Consider the following 12,937-nt stretch of genomic DNA (forward strand, 5'->3'; position numbering starts at 1 on the left):
CTCATATATTGCAAGGGTTAAGCCAAATACATTATTATCTATAAAAAAGTATAAGTCTAACCCTATGCTAAAAAGGAAAAGTAGGTTGACATGGAAAAACAAATTTATACCCTAAAAGTATTTTATTGTTAGTCTAAAATTTTGAAAACTACCAGCAACTTGTAATTACTATGTCCAATTGACTTTCCCATAAATAGACACTTTCTATTTACTAAGAGAATCGCTTGTTGAGATTTAGTATGAACACATATGTAAATAGCAAATAGCATTTACTTGCTCTCGACTATACTCAACATGCTAAAATTATTAGTGAACCTATAGCACTAGAAGACACACTCTAATATTTAATAACTTTTAACTTCCTTAGGTTGAAGATTATCTAATTCAAGAGGGACAAATAATTTGGAGTGGGTTAAGAACAATTATTGAGAAACAATCATTTTCAACTGAATCATGAACTACAGTTTAACTTTATTAAGATTCAACATAAGAATATCATTTATTATTTTATTTTACCATTTCAAATTTTTTAATACAAATTAAGTTTATATATTATACTATTTTAACTTCAATTGAAGCAATACGGAATGACAGTGCGAACGCATGGGTATATGCCAATGAACTTAAATATATTTGCGGTTCAAATTCATAGAGGCCTGTGTATAGAATTATAGATCGTTTAGAATGAAGGCTTGTCCATGTAATTTTGGACATCCAGCTAGTGCAAGATAACTATGTCCTAATCTCATTGTCCAAATGTCATTTCAAGGTTGCGTGAATTACAGGTTTGTGGTGCCCATTTGCTTACCAACATAACATGCTAAGAAGCATCATCCTGTCCATAGCAATAATCACATTTTATCACTTAATTGTATGATATCAACAACTACATGGCTTGATCATCATAATATGAGAGTAATTGTAGCTAATGATTCACCTAAAATGTTCCAACCAACCGTTTCCCCTCTCTAAACTAGTAAATTGAAAATCCACCACATAAATAACGGCACAGCCCATACAACTCAATCAAAAAATGCATCCATCATCTAAAAGAAGAATCAAACAACAATTGAGAGGAACACTGCGTAGTTGTCCGAGCATAAAAAAATGTATATTATCTCAAAGTTTGTCTCGCATCAATCACAATAAAGCAAAAACAGAAAAATAATAAATATTTAATTTTTTAATTAACATGAGATGTTTTCATTTGTGCGAAACAGAATTTGGAACATAGTTTAAAATAACAAATATTTATTTGTCTGTCCAAATCATGAGAGATTAGTCTATTGCAAGATAGTGCTCTTTGAAACCCAAAAGAATAAAGGAAGTGCATAAGGCCAAATATTAAAGAGCCATCAATTCATATCATATTTGGAGTTACACTTTTGAAATTTCCTTTTCTTCCTCTTTTTGAAGTTTCAGCACAATAATAAATTGAAAGCATTACATTATCCAACTATATGAAGAATTAAATCCAAAGTCCTACCTAATACTCAAGCCATCTCTTTTCTTTTTCAACTCTTAACAAATAAAAACTGCACAACAATAAACTTAAGGCATTATATGATGCGACTAATACTACATAGATAACAGAATCTTAAGTCCTAACTAGAACTTAAGCCAACGCTTCTCTTTTTCTTTGCTATCAACTGCATTTGACGCAGAGACATGAGCTGCTTCAGCCTCTGCTAAAGCCTTGCGGGTTTCCATTAATTTTCTCATGGCAGCCTCAAAAACAAGCTTCTCTTTTCTGTTTATGTTCACAATTTCTTCAAGCTTTTCAACACGCACCTTCAAATCCTTCACGTCGTCTTCATAAGCAATCAAAACCCGCCTATCTACCTTTTTACCTTCCCCTGAACCTTTACTTTGCTGCTGCTTCTTCATCGATCCACCATTTAAAGTTTCATTGTGCATTGCCAGCTGATTATTTATTAGTGCGAAGACGTCTGATGCCGAATTTTCTTCCTCTTTTGCTGCAGAACTTGCTTCTGCAAACTTTTTATCACGTTTTCTCTTACCACCTCTGCTCCGTTTCTTACCTTTCTTCTCCGTGTTCTCTTTTTTGTGAGAGCCCAGGGCATGATCTAAGGATTGCTTCGGTGGTAGGACTTTCACTGGTATGGGATTTAACATTCCCTGACCAGTTACACCTAAACCCATTCCTTCTCGATAACCCATATTAGCCATCATTTTGGAAGCTATACCTCTAGTGTGGTTCTCCCACTTGGCAAATATAGCAGTCTCAGTCTGAATGCCCCTCTGTTGGTTAGTGGTCTCCATGAATCCTAAACCTTGTGATTCTTCTTCCTCATATTCACTAGCATCAGATTGTTCGAAGCTGGAATCGCTCTCTAAATCACTCACTTCAGCATACTCAGATAATATCATTTCTTCTGCCCCAAGCTTCACAGAACTTCCATCATCTCGGAAAACAACTTGTCCAACTCCAGCTTGTTCATCCCAAGACTCAAGCTCAGCTTCCCTCCAAATGCCCGGATTGCCATTTGAGACTGCCCATATGCTTGACCCGACAAGGGAAGGCTTATAGATTGTTGGGATATATTTCTTCAGGGAGGACAATTGAACATCAACTCCTGCAAATATGGATTTGTACATAAACTATGACATGCTGAAAAATTATGATCACTGAAATTTAAAAATAAATATTAACAAAAACCCATGAAATAGATTGTACAAGGCAGTAATCACATATTTGAAGGTCAACTGCTTAAACCATCCAGACTAACGAGTTAGGTTTTGAAGAGGATTATGGATAAAGGGATTACAGTTACAGGGTTTCTAATTCATCATATTCTCAACCACAGAAAATGGAGGAAAAACACAATGGATTAATTTAACAGTACTAAGTCTGTTACTATTTTTATTTTCCTTAATGGGTCTCATCTCGAGATTTGTGTCTTATGGCGTGTGCTGAGAATTCAAACGAAGATGCCATAGCATTTATTCGTAAACTAACTTCAAACGCATGGGATCTAAATGAAACTAAAAGGTACATAGGAATAATAATATCAGTCTCAACAAGAAGAAAAATCACCTGCATATTTTAAGGTGTTAGAAAAATTTATATCTTATAATGGAAAACTATGATATCAAAATCACAAAGAAAAAAGAAGTTTTCCCTTATTTCTGAAGTTATGTGTAACACTCAAGTGATTAAACCAAACTATAGTTCATTCATATAAACTAGCTCTCGACCAACAAGGTGTTAATGTAGGATGTAAGACACTGCTAGATCCTCAGGATGACCAAAAGGTCAAGGGTTAGATTCCTATGAGCAACATATGTTGAGAGGGGTGGCCACAAACCCCAAAAGGGATTAGTTCCTTACCCATAAGGCAAGGGGATACCCTTAGTAGTACCCAAAAAATACAAACTACCTCTCGAACAGGACAAAGACTGGATTCAACAAATTGTCATAAGATACCAGGATTCAACAAATTATCATATGATATCAGGATTCAACAAATTATCATACGATACCAGGATTAAACAAATTATCATAGGATACCAGGATTCAAATGACCATCAAATGATGCATTCAAAAGGTAAAGTGCCCTGAAGTTCACTGAGAAAGTTAATAACAAAGACAGAGGTCCATGTGATTTCACCTTTATCCAATTTTATTCAATTTGCTTAATAGCAACAGCTTACCATGTGATAGACGACAGTTAGTACCAAACCGACATCGTTGTTGTAAAAAGAACTTGCACATCTGCACTTAGGTGTTCTAGCATTAGTACATAAAAATGACATGAAAAACAACACTTAATTTTATTGAATAACCTGAACCTAAATTTTAAGGAACAATTATGCTAAGATATCTTCTTCAAAGAAGTAGCAATTCATATTATTTCACATGCAAACATAGATTATACATATACTGTTCATTAAGAATGATCATTCTTGAGCTTCCCCTTATTAAGTAATTAATGCCAGTTGAGATTACTCTGAAATCCTTGAGATGATTTGTGGTTAAGATGGTCAGAGAGAGAGGAGAGAGGAGGCAAGAAAGATAAAGTGGATGTGACATTATAGGACTTTGTAAGTTTCTTTTACGATTTAGAAATATCTCATTGACTGATGATTTGAACCTCTAAAACAAATAGATAATTGCACCAAACATGTTTAAAATTATTATTAATATTAACAATTGAGTTCATTTGTGAATCGTGCTATATACAATATTTAAGATATGTAACATGTATCACTTTTTACAATTAGTAAATCATTCAACTGGCATCGTTTACATGCTTGCCAAAGGTAGTGAAAGGAAGAAAAGAGACTTGGATCAAGCGAAATGCATCAAGGATGAAGAGAGTAAAGTCTTGGATTAGATACAGAACCAAATATCAAGGAAAGATGGATGGAGTACTTTCAAAAGTTACTTAATGGGGGACATGGGACATTGTTGGACTCTGATATTCTGAACATTCTTGGTCTTGCCTATATTCAAATACTCAACATTATTCAGCTACCCTCCTCCTAGTATGAGGCTAGCCCCACTTAAGACAAGGAAAGACCAAGAAAAATATTATTGGGTCACCATGCCCCTAATCTGTGGATAGCGGGATGCAAAAGAAAAACTATAAATGAAACTATTAAAAAATACTTGGATTTAAATGGCATTTCTAAAGACATGGTTACAAGGACACAATTGCATCTGGTGGTAAAAAAACTTTATGGTGGTTGTTGTAAATAATTCAATTATAACGATTACATTTCTTAAATGTTGTACTGAAGTGTTTTAAGTGCACATAAAAAGTTATAAATATGTGGAAAAGAACCTAATCTGTCATTACATCAACAGGTGTCCCTTAACTATAACATGTTCTGTTATGAATCCTAGAAACCAGGTATTGTAAATATGAAAATATAGGACATTCCATTTAAAGGATATGAGCCAATTGTCTGACTTTTCTCTGTCATGACACTGTTTTATATACATAGCCAACCCTACTAAGTGGTGAAAAGGCTTTCTGGTTCCATTACTTGAATTCAACTACTCACAAGCTGGAAAAAGTGCCTTGTATTATGACCATACAGTTAATATGTCGTTCGGTAAATATTTCTGCTTGAATTATGACAGATATTCCAAACCTCTGTGTCTACTATTGAGGAGGGAGTTCAGAGGGAACTGGAGACAGCATATTAACCATATTTGCAGTTTTATTATCTAATTCTAAATAAATTCAGCGAAAATTTGAATTACAGTTTGATACCCACCGTATGCCCATGTTGCAGAATATATTAGCAAAGTGTTGTTTATTTAAAATCCTTTATTTTCTAGTAATTAGTTGCAGTAGAGGAAAAGTGTGGCGAACAAAATTTATTGGTTAAAAACTCAATAGAATACCATTACATACTTTTTGACATCAAAGTACAAGAGAAAATGGACACTATTGACAAGATAATCTTACATACCAGCATATTCTCAGATGTAGGATTAAGGAATGAAACCTTTGCCATGGAATTATCCAATAGTGCCACTTGACCATTGTACCAACGCCCATCTATGTGGCGAAATCTACATTTAGATCCAACGGGATAACAACTTTTCTCCAGTGGCTCTGGTTCGACATTTGTGGGGTCTAGGGGCTCTACTTTCTCTTCTTCAGCAAACAGATTAATGCTGTGCAGCACTGAATCTGCTTCCTGTAATAGTCGTGCACGTTTTAGGAGAAGAAGTCCTTCCTCTGCATCGTTTATTGCCTGAACAAGCTCCTCATGAACCTGAGATATCAAACAATTTTAAGATATTTGAAGAATAAAATTGATCTCATAGTTTTTTTGGCTTTCATAATTCCATGGATACTAGATCAGGATAATGTTCCACTAAAAATGATAGCTTGATGTTCATTTTGCTGATGCAGCTCAAGAGATTCAAATTAATTTATAATACTTAAGTGGATGCACTATGTAATATATACAATAAAGTAATTTGCTTGCCTCTAAGGTTTACAATAAAGTAAATAGCTTGCTTCTAAGAGATTCAAAGGCAGACAATTAGTTACATATGACCTAAATAGCACTGTAGCAGACATCAGTACATCATACAACACAGCAATCAATCCTATGTGCATATATAGCAATCAATCAGTACAAGGACCATATGACTTATACTTAAAGAAGTTTTCTCACTAGCACATACATATTGTAAGAAACAAACATGATAACAATTAACCTGGGTAGTCAATCGAGCACTATCATGCCCGGATAGCGGAGGAGCAGTTCCTGTCTGCCTTTCCACTTGACAAAACAGTGGATCTGCAGCAGATGGTAGTCACGCCTGTCACGGGCCAAATAGAGGCAAAGTCGCGACCCAAATCGCGGGTCAGTACCCGCTCCATCCTTGCTTCAGATGGAACCCTAATTTCAATGGGGGAGGGAGTCTTCTTTGCCCTTGTTTTTTAATATGTGGCAAGGGTTTTTTTAGAGTTTTTTGGTAATTTAGCTATCCCCTTGTTTTTAGGGTTTCCTAATATGCTGCAAAACATGTTTCGTTTAACAGAAGCAGCAAAATACATTGAACATGTTCTGTTTCTTCTCCTATGTTTTCAACCCCGGGCAAAGCACTTTCCCCTCTTTTTTCAACCACAAGAAAAGCACTTTCCGACCACTCTCTGATAAGGAGAAACCCCCAATTATACATGTTTACAGCCGCAAAAGGAAGACATCAGGACTACCTACCACCACAAAGGGTGGTGCGACAGCCACTGGTGGTCTTGGGCAGCCGTGCATCCAAACAAGGGAGGCGCAAGTGGCAGACAGCTAGGGGCAGTTAATGCTACAGGCAGTTATTAATTAGTAGTTTTAGGAGTTTATATCAGTTATGTGTAATTATAAACTGCATAGTAATAGTTATTAAATAAGGGGATGTATCTGTTGATGAGTTATTGAAAAATCTGGTGAAATAGTGAATAGGGAGGGGCAGGCTCTCGAAAACCTGAACTTGTAATATATCCAAGGGAGAACTTTTCTCTCCTTCTGCATCTTTAATACTTCTATTTTCTTCTATACTTGTCATTTTGGTATCAGAGCACCATCCTAGTGTTGTGGTATTCTGCACTTCAATTATGGGCAATAGTAGAACTGACACTAGAGAAGATCCGATGGAGAAAATATTGGAGATGTTGACGATTGATCGTGAAGAAGCCAGACGTTCACGCGAGGAAGATCGACATCAATTTGAACTACGCTTTCAGTGCTTAGAGAATATGGTGGAGACCATTATGCATCGCGAAGAAGAGGGTTTTCAGAAGGAGAATCATGAAGGAGAAGGCTCATTTCGGCACATTAATCATGAAGGGGAAGCCACAAATGATAGCAACTTTGAACGGTGGAGAAAGTAGGAAATTCCTATTTAAGATGGAGACACTGATGCTTATAGTTGGGTGAATAAATTGTAGAGATTCTTCCGAATACGAGGAATCCTAGAAGGAGAGCAACTACAAGCAGTTATGGTGCCATTGGATGGCAAAGAATTATCTTGGTTCCAATGGTGGGAAGCCTGCAATCCTAATACATGTTGGGAGGCTTTTAAAATTGCCCTTCTCGAACGATTTCAATCTTGAGCCACTAAGTCCCTTTGCTGCCTTGTTAGCACTTAAACAAGAAAGTACCGTAGAAGAATTTGTGGAGCAGTTTGAGAAGTTCGCTAGTATGTTAAAAGGAGTAGATGAAGAACATTTGATGGACATATTTGTGAATGCGTTGAAAGAAGACATTGGTGCTGAAATCAAACTGTACGAACCGCCTACTTTGTCAATCATGGTTAAAAAAATTTTGATGATCGAGTTGAAGAATCAAGCAATGTGGAAGGTTCATCTGAGTTCAAATTCGGTTGCAAAAATCAACAACTCTTACAAAACTCCCACATTTTCCAGAACTGTTACAATTGACACAGGCCAGAAAAGTGGGGGGAAAAGTTATACTCCTTCTACATCCTTGTCTAGTAGTATTTCAGTTGACAAACCCAGGAACAAGAGTAGACCAAGCCATTTCCGCAGGCTATCAGAATCAGAATTGCAGGAAAAGATCAAGAAAGGGGAGTGTTTCCGTTGTGATGAGAAGTTTGGGCCTAATCATGTTTGCAAAAATAGACAATTTCGAGTTATGTTGTTGGAAGAGGAAGGTGCCACTAAGGAAGAGGGTGAAGATGAACTCCAACTAGAAAACATACCACAGTTATCCATAAACAGCATTGTTGGCTTTACTTCACGCCGATCCTTGAAAGTTTGGGGGACCATTGGAGATCAGAAGGTAGTTGTACTGATTGATTGTGGGGCGACTCATAATTTCATTTCTAAGGAATTGGTGGGGAAGTTGCAGTTGAAAGTGGAGGAGACACCATCCTATGTGGTGGAAGTAGGGGATGGCCACAAGGTAAATGCAAAGGTGTTTGCAATGATATTTCTCTAATGGTAAAGATTATACATGTTTATAGCCGCAAAAGGAAGACATCAGGACTACCTACCACCACAAAGGGTGGTGCGACAGCCACTGGTGGTCTTGGGCAGCAGTGCATCCAAACAGGGGAGGCGCAAGTGGCAGACAACTAGGGGCAGTTAATGCTGTAGGCAGTTATTAGTTAGGAGTTTTAGGAGTTTATATCAATTATATGTAATTATAAACTGCATAGTAATAGTTATTAAATAAGGGGATGCATCTGTTGATGAGTTATTGAAAAATCTGGTGTAATAGTAAATTAGGTGGGGTAGGCTCTCGAAAACCTGAACTTGTAATATATCCAAGGGAGAACTTTTCTCTCCTTCTGCATCTTTAATACTTCTATTTTCTTCTATACTTATCACTCTCCCATTCCCACTTTCAGGTGAAGCTTCTTTCTCTCACTTTGTTCTCAACCTCCAATACGAAGCTTCTTCCCCCCACTTTGCAGTCGCACAACAAAGCACCATCTCAACTGCCCACTGTTACACCCATTCCCAGTACTGCTCCCAACTATAATATGTTTATGGTATAAATTACTTATAGTTTCCCCCTTATCTATAAGGGGCGACTTGCTACCCACTATAGTGGTTTTAAGGTCAACTGCTATCCACAATTGACTACCTAGTAATTAACATAATGTAGTATAAACTACTTTAAACATGCCATCAATGTAAAAATGGAGATAGACATGACAGAAATAAATATTAATACTACTACTTTTAATTTTCAATAAATACATTACTAATACGTAAAAAACAATTAAAAATGGTGGTAGCAAAAAATAATATAGTAAAAATAAGGGAAAGTTTTTGCCAGGGGTGACCATGGTGCCTTCGCCACTGGCCACAGAGCAGCCAACTACTCAAATGCAGTTCACATAAAATAACGGTACATCCAAAATTGTAGAAAGCAAAACAACCAAACCAAATTCCCAAACTCTTCTTCTGCCAATCGACCGAGCATGATTCTTCAATTGTCCACAAGTCATTAAGGTGGTAGGAAATTTAAAGAAACACCACATAATTGAGTCCTATATCTACATATGAAAAGGATATGAAATAGCACATTTCTCAGTCCTCGGTATTTCATTTCTTTTTTCTTTATTTGTAACCAACATGACTCAATTTCAAGAAACCATTACATATGACAATCTAAACCCATCAAGCATCACAATATGGATAACGGACACTATCAACAGTTTGGGTTGCATATCATTTCCCTTATAGTAACAGAAAGTTTCAAACTTTAAGCAGAAAATTTGTCCATCTCCCAAAATCACAAACTCCAATAATTTATAAATTTTAAACAATTTTTTTGTACGACCTCACTTTTTGGTAAGAAACTAATCTTCTAGATATGTGTGCCCCTCCAACAAACGTCGCTTTCAGAAATCAAACTCGTGATATTTTGGTTGTTCTAGGATAAGCAGCCGCTCGACCAAGTAAATTTTAAACACAATTAAGAACACATAAAACATTTAAAAATGATCTCTAGGGAGGTACCGCGAGAAGCTCGGGATCGGATGGATCAGAGAGGATAGCATGATCAATAGCAGAGAGGGAATCCCTTTGTTCTTGCAATTGAAGCTCCAGTTGATTCTCCAGAACCCTCTCTTCTTCGCTTCCCATTCCCAATTCCCACCACGCAACACTAATAATAATTCACACGCTTTTCTCACTCTGCCCTTTCTATCGTCCTTCAACCTTCTCCAAATGTCTTAAACCACAATTTTTGTTGTAGTCCCATTTATGATAAAGACCTAAACAATATCATAAATAGATTTAATGGTTAGAGATAGTTTTTTAAAAGATGATTTTAGTATTATTGGGAAAAAATATTTAAATTAAAAATTTAATAAATAAATATATTGTTTTGACAAATCACAAGTTGTGATAGTTGTATAGTTATAATTGTACTAATATCATCTGAGTTTTAAGTTTTAATGAAATTATATAAATTGTCTCTTTTTTCTTAACATATAGAAACAACGCGTAATATTATACATACATTACAATGATGATCTTGATAAGAGAGATAAGTGTAATTTCTTAAACAAAAAATGATAAGTAATGTAATCCTTTAAACAAAATATAGTATATTTTGAAGATAATTTCAAATAATATAAGAGTCAATGTCCATTCATTATTTTTACTTTTGGTTCATTACAAATTGTTTCAATAATTCTAAGGAGGTGTTTAAATCACTCTTATATTGTATTATAACTTACTAAAATAATGAATAGACGTTGATTTTTATAATATTTACACTTGTCTTCACAATATATCATATTTTGTTTAACTTAATTACACTAGTCATCACTTTTTGTTTAAAAAATTACACTTATCTCTGCTTGCTACAAGGTAGTGAGTCTAATGTATGTACATAATTAGAGGTGATTTTTGTAGGTTTAATCAAATAGAGTGATTTGTTTAATTTAACTAAAACTCATGAGTGTGAATGTAATTTACTCTATTTTTTAAGACTAGGAATGACAATGAGTTTGGATTGATCTACGGAGTGCAATATCTAGACATGACATGTTGCTTGGAACTCAGACTTGCCTTAGATCCATGTTGATACCTGCTAGGTTTACTACCTGTAAGTCATTGGGTACCCGACGAATCTGCAGGTTCCCACAAATTCAAAGATATTAAAAATAATTGCAAGTAATTTATGCAATTATGTGTTCGTTTCTTACAATCCTATATATTATTTAGGCAATCAACAAGAGGAAAAATTATAAAACTTAATTTAAAGTTATAAATATAATTTAAATTTGACTATTAAACATAACTCATTTTACTCAAACAAACATAAAAAACAAATTCGACATTATGATAAAAAAGTTATTTAGTAAGAACTTTTCAATCATAACATTAAATCATATATGAATTAACAGTATAACATCATTGTTTAACAACATAACATTAACATTTAACTGCATAACAATCACATTTATAAATTAATATGATATTATAATTTTGGATTAACAATATAACATTAGAAGGAATAGTTGGTTTGGGTACCTCATTACTCGGACATTGACTCATCCAATAGTGGTTCTCAAAATCTTAGGTCTTAGTTACCCGCAGGTCGAAAAACACATACTCAAACTCATTACAGGTATCATCTACGGCTACCCGTGGGTCCAAGTACCAATTGTCATCCTTATTTAGGATAGAATATATGCTCCCTTGAATAGGGATGGTAATGAGTCTGAATGAGTTCAGGTAGTGCATTACATAAACCTGGCTCGTTATGCTATTTTGGGACCTAGACCTGCCCTGTAGGTGCTCGTTGTGTCTGCTACTCGCGGGTCCTTGGATACTCACTGGATCCGTGGATGCCCATAAATTCAGAAAATATTTTAAATTTTTTTTGCAAACAACTTATACATTTATTCAAGTGTTTACTATAATCATGTTTTTATTTTAGACAATCAAAAGAAGAAGAAATTTGATAATGCAATTACAATACATAATTAAAGTACAAGTACACAACTTTAAATTGTCACTTAAATATAAATTTTTTAGTAAAAAAACATAATTTAAAATAAGGCAATAAAACATATCACACATCTAAGATCTCTCCATGAACATAACATTACATTATAGTTATGAATTAACAAACATAATATTACTATTTAACAACGTAACATCACATTAATCATAAAAAATATGTTTAATTATGTTATTGTATATATAAATATATATAGATTTAGGAATTGCACGTCTAGGTACCTCATTTCTCACATTTGGGCCATACAAAAGTATGTTTCAAAACCTTCAGTCTCACCTACTCGTAGGTCCTAAAAGATGAGTACAAACCCGACCCATTATGAATATTATTGATAGGTACATGTCAGGTCGAGTACCTATTGTTATCCCTACACTTAAATTTTTAAAACATTAATTTACTAATTAATAAAGTTTGCACAAAAAATGTTGAATTGTGTTTATAAGATGTCTAAACTATTTTTTAATAACCTTTTCAAGTTATAAAGTGAAGGAAGGAATAAGCTAATTCGAAAATATAAACTTACAACTAGTTCAAGCTCTTAAGGTTAATACTAATTGAAAGCACTAATGAGTTAAGGGAAATAAAATAACACAAATATTTATACACTAATTTACTTTTAATAGCTATGTTGAGTATCTTCTCATGGATGGTTTTCCCATTATTTCCTAAATACTTAAAGTATTAAATACTTACTCAGGTAAGTCTTCTTTCTTATATCAAGCTTCTTGAGATTCAAATAACTAACTATTCTTTTTAGACCAAGCTTTTCTACTATCTAAGTTTTTCTATGTATTCTTTACCTTCCAAACATCTCGAGACTCTATTCTCTCAAATAGAGTTTTGGTAATGATCTTTTACAACTAACTAGGTGAGGATATGAATATGTAAGATCACTTGAGTCAAGGACATACTAAGAAAATGTCTTGAAATTTACAATCGCAAACTC

General features: G+C 34.6%; 1 protein-coding gene across 1 annotated transcript; it reads right to left on the bottom strand.

The window, feature by feature from the left end:
• Positions 1,349 to 10,260, bottom strand: LOC109344354 (zinc finger CCCH domain-containing protein 18). The gene is made up of 4 exons (XM_019583102.1): positions 9,975 to 10,260; positions 5,446 to 5,754; positions 3,676 to 3,736; positions 1,349 to 2,597 (listed from the first exon to the last, which is right to left on the bottom strand). The coding sequence occupies exons 1-4, from the start codon at positions 10,098 to 10,100 to the stop codon at positions 1,609 to 1,611; spliced, it is 1,485 nt and encodes a 494-aa protein (XP_019438647.1). The 5' UTR covers positions 10,101 to 10,260; the 3' UTR covers positions 1,349 to 1,608.

This window comes from Lupinus angustifolius, chromosome LG03 (assembly GCF_001865875.1).
Source record: "Lupinus angustifolius cultivar Tanjil chromosome LG03, LupAngTanjil_v1.0, whole genome shotgun sequence".
Taxonomy (NCBI): Eukaryota; Viridiplantae; Streptophyta; class Magnoliopsida; order Fabales; family Fabaceae; genus Lupinus; species Lupinus angustifolius.